Source organism: Sturnus vulgaris, chromosome 7 (genome assembly GCF_052056855.1).
Source record: "Sturnus vulgaris isolate bStuVul1 chromosome 7, bStuVul1.hap1, whole genome shotgun sequence".
NCBI classification, from domain to species: Eukaryota; Metazoa; Chordata; class Aves; order Passeriformes; family Sturnidae; genus Sturnus; species Sturnus vulgaris.
Window position 1 is genome coordinate 5,978,527 of NC_142249.1, and position 17,335 is coordinate 5,995,861.

General features: G+C 47.7%; 1 protein-coding gene across 1 annotated transcript in view; it reads left to right on the forward strand.

Annotated features, from left to right (window-relative positions):
• Nucleotides 1–14,344: 14,344 nt before the first annotated feature.
• The window catches only part of BARD1 (BRCA1 associated RING domain 1), a 40,213-nt gene continuing 37,222 nt past the window's right edge, over nt 14,345–17,335 (forward strand). Inside the window, exons 1-2 of the mRNA XM_088167649.1 lie at nt 14,345–14,552; nt 14,653–14,709. Of these exons, the coding sequence (XP_088023775.1) occupies nt 14,407–14,552; nt 14,653–14,709 (203 nt within the window). The 5' untranslated portion in view covers nt 14,345–14,406. The remainder of the gene's footprint in view (nt 14,553–14,652; nt 14,710–17,335) is intronic.

Here is a 17,335-nt window from a genome sequence, read left to right on the forward strand (position 1 = left end):
TCTGTGGGTATTGGTCCAAGCAAGGCAGAGTTTGTATACTGGGGGGAATTTAACTGAGGCCCGTGGAGAAGCAGTTACAACCGTTTGGGGGCTGGAAGCATCTGGCAGGGAGGTTGTAAATAACATCACCAGGGGCTGAATTACCATTTGTGCCACATCACAAACATCCCCATTCCCTGCAGAGCCTCAGATTCTTCCTGTCCCTTTCCGAGGCAGGACACACTCCAAGCTCAATTCCGAGGTAAAAGCCTTTGAAGCCAGTACTCTCCTGCCTCTGGACACCAGCTCCATGCCTCCCATCACCTCTTTGTCTCCCTGAGAAGGTTCCAGGGGTGCTGAGAAACCACTGATGAGCATCTGAAGGGTTTTGAGCAGGGCAGGAGAAGGATGGGGTCACTCCCCCATCCTCACCTATGGGTGTAATACTGGGTGTCCCTCACTGCCAGCCCTCTCTGAATACCCTCAGAAATTTTGTCTTTACATGACTGCTTTCAAAATGGGCCACCAAGCTGTCTCCTCCCTCTGGCCTGAGCAGGGAGCTGAGATTGCTGCCCCTTGAATGCTGTCTCACCTCTCCAGGAGCCAGAGGTGTGTGCTGCAGTCCAGGGGAAACAAGCTTTTCCCCTTCTTCCTTTAATGCAGTGTCACCTCACTCACCCTATGTCATGGTTTGAAAGACAGGTGGTTATTAAGAAAGGCAGAAGCCTCTCTTGAAATGGACAATGTAAACCCCTTCCCTCCAATTATTATAATTTTGAAATTAAAGAGCTCTCAGGCAAAGATATGGGAATAGGAATAACAGTTCTTTACCAGGAAAAATTAAAATAGAAATACAGTAATACAAAAAACAAACCCAAAACACTGACAGAGTCAGAATACAACCTGACACCCCATCAGTCACTCAGGGTGTTGGCAGCAGTCCCATTCAATGGTGGCTGCATCCTCCTGCAGTGACAGATGTGGTTCTGTTGAAGCAATGATCCTGTAGAAGGTGCAGTTTTCCTCCAAAGGTTCAGTGATGTTGTAGAAGGGTCTGGTTTTCCTCTGGAATCCAAATCTCAGATTTTATCTAGGTAGGAAATGCTTGGCTCCTCCCCCTGGGTGGAGCATCTCTCGATGGAATGATGGAATTTTATCAGTCAGGCACTGGGACCCGATGGGATGATGTAATTTTATCAGTCATGCAGTGGGACTCAATGGCCATTAACAGGAGAGATCTCCTGGAGGAAGGATGGGTTGTTGAAAAGATAAGGATCACTGCCCCACATGGTTTTAACAGATGGTGATAGAATACAAACTTTTGGTTACATCCTGCTTTGCAAGCCAAGACACCCCAACAGCCCTCATGGAGGCAGCAGTGTCAGGGGAGCCCTCCCAGCACAGTCACCCAGCCCTGGTGCATTAATTGGAGCCCAGCTCCATGGAAGATGCTCTGGCACATCACACACACAAGGGAGAGGCAGTGCAGACACTAAGCAGGGCTAGGGAGCCAAGGAGGAATTTCAGAACTGTTTGTGTGCATTGTGAGGCTGATTGAAGTCAGGTTTGTAATTTGAGTTGTGGACTTGAAGACAATGATTCAAATCTCCATCCTGGCTCTCCTTCATTCTCACTTTGTGCTGTTGATGAGAGCATGGTGCTGATCCTTCCTTAGCTCCACTCTTGGTGCAAATAGCCACCGAGGATCAGGGTCAGAAAGGGTCTGGCAAGGGCTGGGGAAAACTGTTCAGGGTTAAGTAAAATACTGTAAATGTTAATTCAAGGTCTCTAATGGGATTTTTTGGTCCTTTCATGAGAGCTGCAAGAGTGGTTTTGTTAACTGGGTCAGTTTAAAAAACACGTTTACAGCTCAGACGAACACATCCAGGTAAACAAAATTCAGTGACTGCTAAAGCTTAGGAGCTGGTGGTGCCCACAGACCTGCAGCCTGTGAGGAGTCACTTGTGAGATCCAGAATTTGTGGGATCCATCCCCATAACAGGCTCAGAATGGGGCTTAGCCTGTTGTAGGAGCTTCAGCTTTCTTCCATTGCTGCAGCTTCAGTGAAGCTGCTGTGAGGCTTTTTGGCTTTTTACAAGCCAAGAAAAATATCTGTCTCTTCAGTTAATAGGGGAAGGGTTATTTTGTGAGCTGGTGGAGAAAGAAAAATGAGTTTTGGATGGCAAGAGCACATAGCACGATTTTACTCTTTTTTTTTTTTTTGTGGACAACAGCTGTGATCTTGCATAGCTCTAAAGAAGTATCAACAGCATATTAAAAGTGAGCACAACACAGAAAAGCAGCAGTGGGGAATGACAAAAAAAAAAAATTGAATTCACCAGAATTATTATTCCATGCCAGTATTTAAATAAAAAAACCCACTCTAATTAATTTAGTTGTTCAGGAAGAGGAAAGAAGGAAGATGGCACTAAAATAATAAGAACAACATTAGTAAGGGACACAGCCAGCTCTTGCTGTTGGCTCTGCTCCTCATGCCACTCACATACACTGCACTGGGAAGGAGGGAGCATGATGGGGAGTGCAGCCCATTTTGAGCCAGACCTGACTCCTCAAAATATCTGTAGAATGCACAGGATCACCCCAGGGAGTATCAGAGTTTTGAGGATGGAGGCTGCCCTGTGTTCAATCCTGCAGCACCTGGCTGGTGGCACGTGCCAGAATGTAAGAGTCCCATTGGCTGAGCCTGGGATGGACACATCCTCACAGTGCCTAAAACCCATGGAGCAACACTTGGAACCAGCTCCCTCTCCCAAGTGCTCATCCTGGGGGATGCAGCCCCCACTTCATTGCTCATTGCTGCTGGAACACCCTTCTGGAACAAGGCCTTGACAGGGGAAAGCAATCCCGAGGGTGAGACAGGGAAATGGCAGTGTTCCCATGAGCTGTATGGCTCAAAGCAACGCCCCCACCATGTCCCCAGCCTCAGGAGTCATGGAGCTGCTTTGGTTTGAAGCAGTGAGTCTTTCACTAGACCAGCAAGCTGGGTAGAAATGAAACATCTCTTGAAAAGAGCTCAGGTCTCCACTGACTTCACTGACAAAGACAAAAACAGGAGGGCCACGGCAATTTATGGGAATGCACGTCAGATGAAATCCAAGTGAAGACAGGGTAATAACTGAGGCTCTTACCTCCATTAGCAGGTCAAGGTGAACTCTCAGCCCTGTACTCTCCACGGCCTGGTTGTCAAGGGAAGGGATTTTGCCCAGCCCTCTGCTTGAGTGTGCACTGCCTATTTCCCAGCCAGAGACAAACAAATGGAAGCACATCTAGCATGTGACAGGGAGGAGGAAGCAGGATGATCTGCCTCTCCATAACCAGACCCAGCTGAGTTATTCCTGCACAAGACAGCAATGAATTTAAGTTAAAATGATACCAACCAGATTGAAATGCAATTAAAGGAGTCCCCTTAGGGTTGCACATCCAATTAGTAGCGTACCTTTAATTACACCAGTGCAGTTTCAAACAGACACGTGCTGAGAGGGCCAGCAGCACAGAACTGAAGCCTGCCTGGTGACCCATATCCATGAGGTCCCAGAGGAGCTACACGTGGGTTTGCATCACCAACAGTGGCCTGCTCCTCCCCTGGGAATGATCCCACAGCCTGGCCTGGGAGCAAGGCAGAGGAGAAACACAGAAATCTTTTTCAGCTTTGTAAGAGCCATTTTCTCCGACAGACAATTGCTGGAAAACAATTAAGACCCAGGTGCTTCTAAAAGGTAAGAGTTTTTCATGATTTTTTGTACGTGACATTTCCCTCCTGCAGTGCCAGAATGTACCCTGCCTCCAGGAACTGTGAAAGTCAAAGCATCAGAGTTGACTTTGATAAGAAAACTCATTAAAAAATTAACAATGCAAACATTAAGAATTGCTAGAAACACCAGAGCACTTCTAACTGTCCCTTGGCCATCTCTGTGGAGTTACATGAGGTAGAAGAACTCAAAATACCTCGCCTCCTTTAACCTTGAGCATAATGCCAGCCCCAAAGCAGCCAGCTGTGAGTCTGGAGTATGGTCCTTGTTCTGGAGCCTTAGTTGGAAGTTCCTGTCAAAGCCTGTAGTCAGACTGCTCTGGACAGCTGCAGGCTGTGCAACCACACCTTGCTCCCCCAGATTCTTATTTAAAATCCTGTCAAAGAGAGAAAATAAAGCTGAAGGAGATTCTCCTTTGCCCATTGTACCATGAAGCCCAAGGGCTGGCGTGTGTTAATAACCCAGTACCCCGTTTTAATGCAAACTCACATCAACTTGCACCACATTGAGCCCCGGGATCAATTCTGAGAGGTGCAGGGAAGCAGGTGCTTCATCCATCTTCACATGCTCCTCCTCAAGTGTTCCTTTAAGTACCTTCGATGTCAGTAAAAACGAGCAAAAGTTGAGAGCATGGGCTTAATCAGATTAACAATTATAATCATTCCCATCCATCACTGCAAAGCAGCAGTGGTGCCACTGAATCCATTCTGCTCCAGGAACCCAGGGAATCGAAGCCATACCTGATCAGCCAGACAAGGGCAGCTCCAGGCTTGCCATAAAGAGGAAGAGAGCCATTGCTCAGCCTGACTCCTTTATTCATTTCTTTATGAGCCTCCAGAGCCTCCCCAGAAGTTTTTAAAGCCTCTCTGAGGAGTGCAGGGCTGCAAAGGGAGCGATTCCTCCCAGGCTGGTGCTCACACTGCAATAACACCCTGTGTGAACATACCAGGGCATGGGCACTGAGGCCTCTCCTCTCCTGCTTTCTGCAATCCAGCATTTGACCATCCTCATTGCACACTCAGCAAGGGGCTTTCCTCCTCCATAATCAGCTCTTTGCCACACATCAGTGGATGGCAGCAAAGGCAAAGCTGGGATGTTTGTTATAAAGCACCCTGGCTGTCTTTTTGGGGGACCCTCCTGCTCCTCAGGGTTGGGTTAGAAACTGGGATGTGTGAAGTCGGGCAGGATTGGGAATATCATGACATTGCAGCAATGGGGAGGATTTGGGCTGAAGAGCAGGCAGGTTCTGTACAAGCAGGTGGAACCTTTAAAGGTCCTAGAGGTAGGGCTGGCCCCCAAAAGCCTGCAGGGGATGGAGATGTTCCAGGAGGAATGGGATAGTTTGCTCCATGCCTGATGCCATGCTTTTCCTGACAGTGGAGGCAGCAGAGCAGAGGGATGCAGCTTCAGACTGAGTTCATATTTCAACCATTCCAGAAATCTGTGTGCCAGAACCATGTAACTCTGCTGGCCTACAGGAAAATATCATTACTGGGTGAATGGCAGTGACCTGTGAGAGCAAGCAACCTTCACAGCTCCCTTGGAGAGTCTCGATGTTATAAAAGGTCATTTTTCCACTGTGAATATCCTACACAGGGTGATTTCAGGGCTTGAAATCAGCTCATACATGTTCCAATATAGTGCCCCTGCGAATAATACAGCACCACTTCTCCCACGAAGTGCAATGGGAGAGGCAAGTGTCTCCCCTGGGCTGCTAAGTCTCTGTATCACTCACCAGCCTCATCCTGATAAATCAAAGCTGCTGTGCTGTACTTCCCTCCCAGCCCCTTTGGCATTCTCTGGCTCAAGCAGGAATTCCAGGGTGACCTGGCTCGGGCTGTGTGAGGGAGCACTGCAGCCTGTGTGGTTATACAAGTCCTTGACATCACCTTGGGATGTGGGAAGCTGTTTTCCCATCCACCCAGCCCGTGACATGCAGAAGTGCTCAGCACCAAGCTAGTGAAAACAGGAGGGTCTGTGCCAGGGCTTTCCCATCCCCGTGGGCCTGTTTGCAGAGTGGGGTGGGAAAAAGGAGCCTGTCCAAAGGCTGGAGAGTCTCAGGACAGGATGGGGCAGTGTGAGTGCAAGGCTGGGGACATGCACTGGCTCTGGGAGGGCAGAGGAGCTCACAAAGCATCCTGCTTCCCTCAGGTGGATCTAGAGGAGGGATTACAGGAAAATCAGAGCACAAAAATAGGGGTTGTGCTTGCAGCATGGTACATTGGAGACACAGACCCTGATCACCCAGAGGGGAGGGTGCAGTGGTGTCATCTTGGCTCTCTTCCCTGCAGAGGCTGGAGAAGCCAGACCTGCTCCCAGGCCAGAGGGAAACAGCCCCCATGGCTCAGGGGTCAGACCACTGCTCCTTCTGGAAGTTTATGGCAATCCTATTTGTGGATTAAAATGCAGCTGCCGAGGCTGCTAGTACAGGATTTACAACGTGGCCTCAAAAATACAGGAGAGAAGGAAAGTTGAGTTCTCTTTGATGTCTGCAAATGTAAACTGCAGACCTGAGCTGAACACACTGTTAATAAGGATCATTAATCATCAGCTAAGTGCCGTGCAGTTGCTGTTATTTACTATAACAACATAAATCATCAGGAGCCGCTATCGTGCTAATTTGGATTTAGTATGGATTAGAACGGAAAAAATAATATCCTCACCTATTTACAGAATACATAACTTTACTTGTAAACACATACAGATGTGCTGTGCCTTTTGTTCCTTAGTTTCCTCCAGCTAGGAGGCAAGTCAGGAAAACGCTCTGGGAGCTCTGCTTGTGAGGGATTGCCAACAGTTCAGGCCAAGCTGCAGCCCAACAAAATCTGTCTTGTGCTGACTCAGTAAATCAGCACCCAGGGGGAAACCAAGACCAGGAGGTCTTGGACCTGTTTTGCCATCCCCCAGCCCTCCCTGCAGCCCCAGTGCTGGCACTTCCCATCTACTGGGATCCACTGCATCCATGAATCTCTGCAGTAACTCCATGGGTTTCCTTATTTTTTTTTATTTGCAGCTTAACTCTGGCTTTCACATTTAAAAAGCACCAGGCGTGGGTTTTATGGGATGCTGGAGCCTGCTGCTCCTCCCTTTGGAAGGAAGGCTTAGCAGGGAAGGAACATTTCATTTTAGATTAAGTGAGCATTACCCACATATTTCATATTCTCCAGAAATGACAGCTGTACTCCTCGCTGATGTATTATTTCCCCCCCTCCGATTTGACTTTATTCAAGCTAAAAGGTGGGGCTGAGACACTTATGCACCAGAGTAAGGGTGGCAGGGCACCAACACGACTGCACTTGGGTGCAGATCATGCCAGATTGGTTCCATCCCTCTCCACAGATCATTTCTAAATTTGGTGGTGACACAGCTTCACTGCTCAGGGATCCTCATCTCGGTGCTTGGGCACAGCATCTGTCTCTGCCCTCAAGCACTCAGGGAAAGTGGAAGGTGTTTATCTCCCAAAACAACTTGAATTTTTTAAAGTGAGGCAGGTTTGCTGTTAAGAAATCACAGCAAATTTCTTCCCAAAGTCAATCCAGCACTCAGAGTCCTGGTTATCTGCTTTATCCTGGTGAAACTGGAGGTGCTGAGCCCTGACTGAAGGTGTGGAGTTCCCTGACCCACCTCGTGGAGGTCACTAAAGCTGCTTTAGCTGGAGGTTAGTCCTGGTTAGAAATAACCCTTGATATTTGGGAAAAAAATTATGGTCTGCATTTTTAAAATGTAACTGGAAGGGAAATAAAAATAATTTAATTTTTTGGGGTTGGCCCAAAGATTTCCTTTAGGCTTGAAGCTGCAATAATACATTTAAAAACAATCACAGGTAGAAAGAACAAAAGCAATGTTGCACCTGCACTCTGACTCCACCAAGTCTAAAAATGCAATTAATTGCCTTTAATGGTCTCTGCCATTTTTAACCTGTTTTGTGTGTGCCAGATGAACAGACATCAAACCAGGCTGAATTTCTCCAAGCGTGGAGCCAGAGCTGAGGTTTGCATAAATTAAAACTGGGTTAATTGCAATAACACCATTGCAATAGGGATAGTATAATAAGATTAATTAGGGAGGGGGATAATAAGAGGGTGCAAGCCACAAAACCTGCACCTAGGTTCTTCAGTGGTTTCCTTGGACTTGTCTCCCACTCAGCTTAAAGGCAATCCAACATCTAAAAGCTGCTGCAGAGCCTTGAGTGTGTTTTCTGGAGCATCCAGGCTTGCCTCGCACCCACCATATGTCTGTCTGTGTCTGCTAGCAGATTGCACCAAATATTTTCCTTTTTTGTGGTGGCTGAGCAAACAAACACCATCTGTGGGGCCTGCCGAGGGAAATCCTGGTCCCTCAGTGCCAACGGGAAGGCAGCCACACGTGTCCATGGGGGTGACATTTCTGACATCCATAGCCCGAGACAAGAACTTCCCTCTGCTCCTCATCTCTGCCCATCCGCCCAGTTCAGTCAGGACCTGGTTTAAATTCAGATTTTATTGAAGAAAGGCCGGGTGTCATCAAAGCAGACTGCTTAGCCTGACCCAGGTTAGTGGGACTGCCCTGGGGTGATGGTAGGTGGAAGAGGGCAAGAAGGCTTGGATGTATCCACCCTCCAGCCATGCTGAAATCCCTCAAATCCTAGGACTGATGGGGATTTTGGTCTTGCTTGACCTACGTAGAACAGAGTTCTTGGAAGGCAGCTGATGTGGGATGCAAATTATTCCCTGTTCAAACTTTTTTTTCTTTGGAAGTTAAAACTCTAGGGGGGGGCATCACTTGGTAGGGAGGGTCTGTGCCATCTATCCATGTACCCCAGCACTGGAGCAGGGGAATCAGCAGTTACTGCAGCAGAGGTGTGAACGTGGTCCCCGACTAGGCACAGGGTTTTCTCGTGCTTTGCTGTTCTCTGTTACTTGCCTTTCTGCAGCAAATTCCTTTTCTGGTCAAATCAGAAGGGTAATTTAAATTTTGTAAAATGCCCCACAGTTTTGACCCATGTGGGCATTGACAGAGATCTCCTGGTGGGCGATGGGCAGGTGGAAATTACCTGTCACCTCTGCTGCTTTTCTGCTGTGTTTCTGCAGTGCTGGGCCCAGACCTTGTGCTCTGACCAAATCTTTTGTACAAGTGCCCTTTGGATTTAGCAATTCACACGGTGAAAGCAGAACCAATGAACCACAGGCTTCTCTGCTACTGCCTTTAATTAAAAATGCCATGTCTAACACCAGCAGATGTTCCTGCTATCGAGACTCAAGGAATAATTTAATGCTGTGTAATGCAATGCTGACTGTGCTGCTTAGTCCGAAAGTGTAATAGATTTTTTTATTATTATTATTATTTCCTTTTGGGGATCAAATCCCTCAGTATTTGAAATCTCAAAACCTGGTAGTCTAACAGCCCTAATCAATTACTGCCCTGAATGATCTCAGCAGCCCCACGTCTGTCAAACCAGCGCTGCAGCCCACGACATCTCTGCGACCAGGGTGAGCTCACAGGGCTTTGGGTGTGAAGCAAAATTGGCCCCAGAGGGGTGGCCTGAGGAGCAAACTAAGCCTGGTAAAGTCTTTGATTCAGACTTTTGGGAAGAGAGGGAATTTAAAGATGAGGCTGCGCCTCCTCCAACTTTTTCTTCAGTCTTCTGATGAAGAGGATCCATCCTGGTGCTTGCTGTGGTGAGCTGAGCACTTTTTCCTTGCAGGGTGCAGAGGTTTCAGGATGTGCTCTGTATTCAGGTGGATGAGAGCAGAGGGATCCCCTCTTCATGGAGCTTTGGCTCTTTTAACCCCCTAGGAAAACAATTGATTTACAAAACTCCATGGAACAGCTTCCCTCTGCATGCTCCTTCCTGTTACATGATGAATCACATAATAATTGTATATTTGTTGAGAAACAGCTGGGGAGCTTCACTAAATGAATAAAATATCAGGTAGTGGTGTATTTCCATAAAAAGGTCTTTACCAGATGGGCAATGCCTTGAAATGAAGCACGAGGTAGGCAAGGATTTTTTACCTTCCTTGTCAGCCAGGGAGCCGAGCCATCCATCCTTCAGTGCAGGTTTGGCTCCAGAGCTCAGCATTGTTTGGAAATCCCATTTCAGCCCAGCATGGTGAGGATGAGCAGTGCCTCAGTGGGGTATGGAGCCACTGATTCACACACATCCCAAGTGCTGCTGCCTCACTATATCACACCACTGGTGAAACCCTTTTACTGGCTTTCTGTCATGCAACAAATTTATTTTAAAGTGTGTGGGCCTTAGACTGCCTGGAATGGCTTTACTTGTACTTTAAATACTGCATAAACCAAATTTAGAGATATATTTCTTGCTTCTCTCTGTTCCCCCCCATCATTTTTTTTTGCTTCTGACTGTCCAATTGGTTGCAGTAATTCACAGCTGGAGAAGACGTTTCTTAGATTTCCAAGAGCGCCGGCTCCTTAACCTTTATAAAATTAAGGAGAATGAATCATTCGTGACTTTTACATCTTTCTTGAATGCAAGTATTTGTTAGATGCAGGCTGCCCAGGGCAGCGCTTTGCCTCAGTTTAACTTAGTTGTAAATGTTTGTAAATTCCCACATAATGTCTCAGCACAATGGAAACTATTGCATCTGTGGATTTATCGAGAGAGACACTAAACATATTTCAGCTGCAGGAAAGGAAGAGGAGGCACTTATCTGGTTTACTGTGCTATACAGTATATATCAGCATCTCATATTTTGTGGACATAAATGCCAGGTTGGCTCAAGAGATCTATGGATCAATTGCTGTTTGTAACCTGCTCCAAGCACTTCAAATTGTGTTAAAGTTTCATCTCAGCAGTGAGGCCTTTTGCCATCTTTCAGGATCCCTGGTGCACTGGGAGATGCTGGGAGCTGGGTTTTTGGAGCACAGGATGAGCCAAGTAACAGGGAGTAGGATGTTAAGGTTGCATTCATTCTTAAGGGGAAAACGAGAGGCTTAGCTTATTTTGTGAGTTTATCCTGCTTTTGGCGATGTGAGGGAGCAGATCCCTGTCCCAGCTCCCCCAAGGAAAGGAGTGAGTGTGCCGATGTGTCCCTTGCTGTCACCCCCCTCCCGATCCAGCTGTGCTGGTGCATGCACACACATGGGATGGGAAGAGGCACCATGGCACCTGGCTTGCAGAGCTTGGGGACACGCTCCTCTTTGGGCAGCACAGCCCCAGGGCACCTCTGCACCTTCCCCCAAGACAGGAAAGGAGGATGCTGTGCCCTGAAGCAGCTCAGATGCCGTCAGACACACATCCGACACCCACCCGTGTCCTTTACCAGGCGTGCTTTGTCACACAGAGTGCTTTTTGTTGCGCTCGCCTCCGTGGCTGCTGCTGCTGCTTCCCTGGCGGATCGGCGCTGCCGGGGGTGCAGGGCTGTGGGCAGAGGGGACACCGTGTTATTACCGCAGCGGGGCTTCCCCGAGCGCCAGGAAACAGCAGCGCATTACAGAGACACAGGCACACTTTTCTCAGCTGGATTCCATGGCAGCGAACAGCTCTGCTCCCAGCATCGGCGTGCTGGCATCCATCCCGCTCTGCCCTGGCTCTGCGAGGACACTGTCACCTGCAAAGGCTGCTGTTTCATCTTACTTGTTCACAGAATTCTCTCCTTAAATAGCCAGCTCTCTAGAATTCAGGACAAAGGAGTCTTGCCTAAAGAACAGATGTCATCTCTTTTTTTTTTTTTTTTGGAAGCTTGTGTTTGTTGTCGTATTTTTTTTCTAAGTTGAAATGCGGATGAAGTTTTCATTAAAGAAAGCTCTCAGGTTGGTATAGGTTCCAAATCTAGGTTTAGTTAAGCAAGAATCTCCAAGAAAAAGAGAAACATTTCAGCTGTTACTGTTGTGTTTTGCTCTGGGTTTCTTTTTTTGTTTGTTTGTTTGTTATGTTTTTCTTTTAAAGAAATCTCCTTGAAATTGTTTGCTTGACTTCCTCTAAAGAATCTTCTCCTTTTTGCTACCTCATGAGAATCAGAGAGTGAAACCATATAGAAACACCAAGTGGCAGTCCCCATTCTCTTTTTTCTAAGCTGAGAAAGATGAATGTCCGAGCTGCCTGACACATTTCTCACTCCTGGCACTACTTGTCTAAGGCAGCTGTGATATACCTGGGCAGTTTTCAGTAAGGGACCACAGTGGTGAATATTGTCATGCCCCAGAAAAGTCAGTAGAAGGAGAAAACTCTAAACACCTCAGAGAAAAACCTGTTTAAATGGATGCAGGTGGGAATTTAGCCCTGGTTATCTTATTTAAGTTCTCAGCATCTGATAAATTAACGTATTCATCTAGAAAGCAATAGTGCAGGGGGAATAAAAAGACCACAAATTAAAACTTGTCTCTTCCCTTAAAAAAAACAAGAAAAGTCTGTCCTTTCTAAAGCTACAACAGCATCAAATTAGGCTTTCTTTGAACACAAATTTTCAGGAATCCCTCCATGGATTCCTGTCTCACGGGTAGGGTTTGGGAGTTACCATGAACGCAGAGAGCATGATGCTGCTTCACCCTGTGATGTGTCATCCTCAGATCCAAAATGCTGAGAGATTTCACCATTCCTTTGTGGAGCTCACTTCCCTGCACCTCTGGCTTATGTTAGTAAAAAAAGATAAATATTTAACCTTCCCTAAATAAAGAGAAAAAAAAAATTCACAATTTATACCATCCCCGGTGTTCAGGAGCCACGGAGGGAACAAGCTAGGAAAGCAGAGGAGCGTGACACTTGAAAACCTGGAGAACCTCCCTGTTGGAAGACATGAATAACTTATTAGAGAAATCCTTTCAGCCCTGATTTAACACCTATTTAAGTAGAACTCCTCCTGTCTAGATAAGGGGAGGCTGGGACACCCCTCTGATGGCTGTTTCCTACGAGACTGTCGCAAACCAAATCTTGCAGCTCCAGGCCGCCATGTCCTTTTATGATGAAGTTCCCTCAAAGAATAACTCGCTCACTTTAATCATGTTTTCTCTGAGATTTATGGCTTGATGCTTATTCACTGGCGGAGCTTCTCCACGTGAAATGTCAGTAAGCCCGTTATAAATTGCTCCTGGCATTCCTGCTCTATCTTTTACTTGGCCAGGAGTATTTCTACCTGAAAGTGATAAATTCCTGCTATAACTGCTTTATGTGCTCCAGTAATTACGCTGTAGAGGGATGGCGGGGGCTGCGTCTCTGTGCAGGTACCTCCTAAAAAAATATCAGCCTGCAAAAAGTGGGAGATTGGGCTGTGGCCTGGGCTGCTGCAGGACACACAGGCCGAGGGAAAAACCACCTTGGAAACCCACAATAATGGTGATTGGTGAAGTCTCTCTGCCAGAAGAAGCTGAGGGATGGGTAGAAGAGAGAGAAGAAAATGAAATGCTTAAAGTGGAAAGGCATGGGCATGGGGCAGATGCTGTGGCTGGGCTGGGTGCCAGACGTGAGGGGTGGGTGTCAGACATGAGGGGTGGGTGTCACGCATGAGGGGTGGGTGCCAGATGTGAGGGGTGCTGTGCCCACCCATCTGTGTAGGGAATATTTACTTTGTTTCAGACATGTTTGTTTTAGATACACAAACACTGGAAAGATGTGCGTAGGAGCATCAGGATTGGGTATGTGGTCAGTTTGGATGCTGTTGTGGTATCCAGACGGACTGAGACCGACAGCATGGGGTTCAAAAAGGCCAAGTGGGTCCTGCACTTTGGCCACAGTAAGCCCTGCAGGCTGGGGCAGAGGGGCTGGAAAGCTGGGAAGGGCTCTGGGCGTGCCGGTGGCTGCCCAGGTAGGCAAGAAGGCCAATGGCACCTGGCCTGGATCAGGAATGGTGTGGCCACAGGACCAGGGAAGTGACTGAAGAGATTTTTCCCCAGTGCTGGGCAGTGGTGAGGCCACACCTCAAGTGTTGTGTCCAGTTCTGGGCACTTCAGGACAAGAAGGGCTGGAGAAGGTTGAAAGAAAGGCAGTGGATATGGGGTAGGGGCTGGAGCTCCAGGAGGGGCTGAGGGAGCTGGAAAGGGGCTCAGCCTGGAGAAAAGGAGGCTCGGGGGAACCCTGTGGCTCTGCACAGCTCCCTGACAGCAGGTGACAGGCGGGGGTCGGGCTCTGCTCCAGGGAACAGGGACAGGACAAGAGGAAATGGCTTCAAGCTGCTTGAACGTGTATCCTCGTTTGCCCCTAAAGTTCAGAAGTTCTGACGTTCTGCAATAGACTTAGAGAATTGTACGGACCCATTTCTCCTATTAGCCTAAAGTTCAGTAGTTTAAACTGTCTGGGTCCTGTAACAAACTTGCACAGTTTGACGTTCTGAGAGATAAAAAGACCCGTTTTTCCTCAGGACTGCCAAGGCATTCTTTCAGACCTAGTCCTTCCTGAAGACATTAATACCCTATTTCCCCTATAATTACGGAAGACTCCCACCCATCGAGTCGTACGTGAAGACATTAGCACTCATTTTTCCTGCCACACCTTAAGCGATCCCGCGCGTGTGGAATCTCCGCAGGGAATTCCGCGCAGCCCGCCATTCCCCGAGCCCGCCCCTCACGGAGCGCGGGAAACGCTGAGGGCGGGCAGCGCGCGCGGCGGCCGCGCCTGCGCAGTGGCGGCGGGCGGGGGATTCGGAGCGGCGGCGGGAAGCGCTGAGGGGAGGCCGGGCTGCGCTCGGAGCTCATGAGGGAACCGCTCTGAGGGGAAGCCATGAGGGAGGCGCTGCGCGGACGCTCGGGCAACCAGCCGGCCCCGAGCAGCCCTCTGTGCCCCCCCGCCCCCTCCATGGCGCAGCCCTGGTCCCACACCCGCGCCGCGCTGGGGCGGCTGGAGAGGGCGCTGAGCTGCTCCCGCTGGTAATGGATGTCCTCCTTCCTTCCCCCTCCTCCCCGGTTTCCCCCACTTTCTCTGCCGCGCGTGTTAAAAGTGCCGCGTTTCTCCTTGCTCTGCCCACAGCACCGGCGTCCTGCGGGAGCCCGTGTCCCTGGGGCAGTGCGAGCACGTCTTCTGCCTGTAAGTAATGGGGATTGTTGCCGTGCTGTGGAGAAAGGACAGGGATGTGGGCACTGCTGGTGGGTTCTGCTCCTCCCGGGGGGCTGAGGGGCAGAGGAAAGCCGGAGCTGCTGTTCCCCTGTGGGTCCCATGCAGGAATGCTGGTTTAGGCTTCAGGATGGTGGCCGGGTGCGAAGGGAACTTTGAGTGTGATGGAGGGGATTGTCCGCTTGTAGTGGGGTAGAATTCCAAAACAACTCGTGGTTCTCATCATCCTCAACTCCTTTCTCCTCACGTAAAGAAAAAAGAACGGTTTGGGAAGGTGTTTCCTGTTTCCATGGTGGTTTTCCTCTGCCCCGGAGGGTTGGGTGGCGCTTGTTGTTGGTTTGGCCTTCTACCAAGGCTTTGCTCCTTCACATCTGCCTCTGTGCCTGTTCCTGTTTTCACACGCATCCAAACACATTGGCATAGGCAGCCTTACCTCTGCTTAGAGCTGGTCAGATAATCTGAGTGCTTAAAAAAACTGACTTAAATTAGAAACATTCTGCCAACAGGGCGCTTCTGAGGTGGTGGTGGTCACATCACCTGCGGTAGGACAACTCACTGCACTTTCAATACAGGCAGAGACTGAAATGTTTGTGCCCCAGAACCGCCTTTGGCTGAGGTGGTGGTACCTTTTGGCAGCCCTGTGTGTCACTGCTCATCACACGGGGAGTTAAAAGATCTGCTGGGTATCTTAAAGAGTTTCTCTGCACAGCACAGGTGTAAGCAGTCTGATAAAATCCTACCTTTGTCAGGGTGAAGAAGGATACTGTCTAACCTCTGCTTGTAAGCTAGCATAGCTACTCAGCTTTGCTTCCTGTTAATCTGTAGTCACTATGTCAGTAAAATCTGAGGAAGCCCTCCCTCCCTCATGGATGTGTGTCCACTCCCAATCTTAGGCTGCACTTTTCTAATAGGAGTTTACAGTATTGAAAGGTAGAATACAAGTAGAATATTTACTGGCTTTTTAAGGAGTAGCTGATCATGGGACAGATGCCCTCAGCATCTCTTCCCCCAGTATGCCTGTACTAAAAGATGCACAGGTGATTTATTTCTCTCCAGGCACGTGTTCTTTCCCAGTTGTGGCATTAATTTCTGTAGAAGATTCTTGAAAAGATTATTTTATGAGAGCACACAGGGACAGGACATGGGGGAATGGCTTCACGCTGAAAGAGAGCAGGTTTACATTGGATATTAGGAAGAAATTCTTCCCTGTGAGGGTGGGCAGGCCCTGGCACAGGGTGCCCAGAGAAGCTGTGGCTGCTACTGCATCCCTGGAAGTGTCCAAGGCCAGGCTGGATGGGGCTTGGAGCAACCTGGGATAGTGGAAGGTGTCCCTGCTCATGGCAGGGGGTAGAATGAGATAAGCTTTAAGGCCCCTCCCAACTGGAACCATTCTATGATTCTGCTGTTTGAAGGAATTCCTTAAATTATTTACTTCATTTATACGACCTGTCTACAGATTATTTTGTAAAAGAACTCCCAGAAACTTGTAAAAATTTTTTATAAATATGAACATGTGGCTTAATAAATGTAATTGTTTAGCTGTTGGGCATCTAATGCCTTGTGGTTTTATTTTGGATAACCCTTGTGTATTCTAGGTGATAGATTTAAATCATCCGCTGCTCCTTGAAGTTTGGTGGGGTTTTGAAAGCAAAAATTTTCAAACATCAAGAGGCCAATGCAGTTTGTATTGATGTGACTGGAAAGAATAGCTAACAGAAGTCTTAAGCGCTCGTTAGCAGCTATTTCTTGCTCCAGAAAATGGAGTTTATCTGCTATTATCTGAGTTATTGTTGTGCCTGATCTTTTATCTTCTGTATCCCTGACCTTTTAACAGTAATTTCATCTGTCCTTTGATGACTGAGTCTTGGGCAGTGGCTATTTTTAAAAATAAGTCTAAGGAAATTCAGATTAATTTATTTAGAAGCAAATTAGCTATGTTCAATAATATTTGCAGTTATTCTCAAAACTAAATTATGTAGAATTACAGCGTGTTTGCCACACCTTAATAATCTCTCCAGTAAGTCCAGGTTACTGCTATTTCAGTTACAACTCAGTTGTTTGCCTGCACATTGTTCATTGATGTCTAACTGTTGTATGACAAATTTCCAGTGCCTTTTTTTGTAACGCTGGAGTCAAAATGAGTTAGGTTCTGTTGTATCTGGAACTTGTAAAGGAACACTCTCAACTCTTGACTTTGGTTTTGTTACATTTGAGGTGATGTTAATTCTGCCTATTTAAAGCACAAAACACACCTAGCAGTAATTTTTACATGAGTAGTGGTCAGGTAGCTCAGGCTGTTGATACTGATTCAGGCTTGGCTGTGTGGAACTATAACCTCTATTTCATAGGACAGATTAGAGATGAGATATAGCAATGGCCCTTGAATATTGCATTTTAGATGGCAAATCATAAGGTCTTCTCACTGGCCTAAGCAAAAGAATAAAAGATTTTAGAATGATCTGGGGAGAGTATTAATGAGTAAATCTTTTTCACCACCTATCCCACCATGATCATCTGACCTCAATGCTGTGAAAGAGAGCAGTGATAAAATACTGAGCACCTAGAGATCCTCATAGGACTTCAGACAGAGAAATGTTCA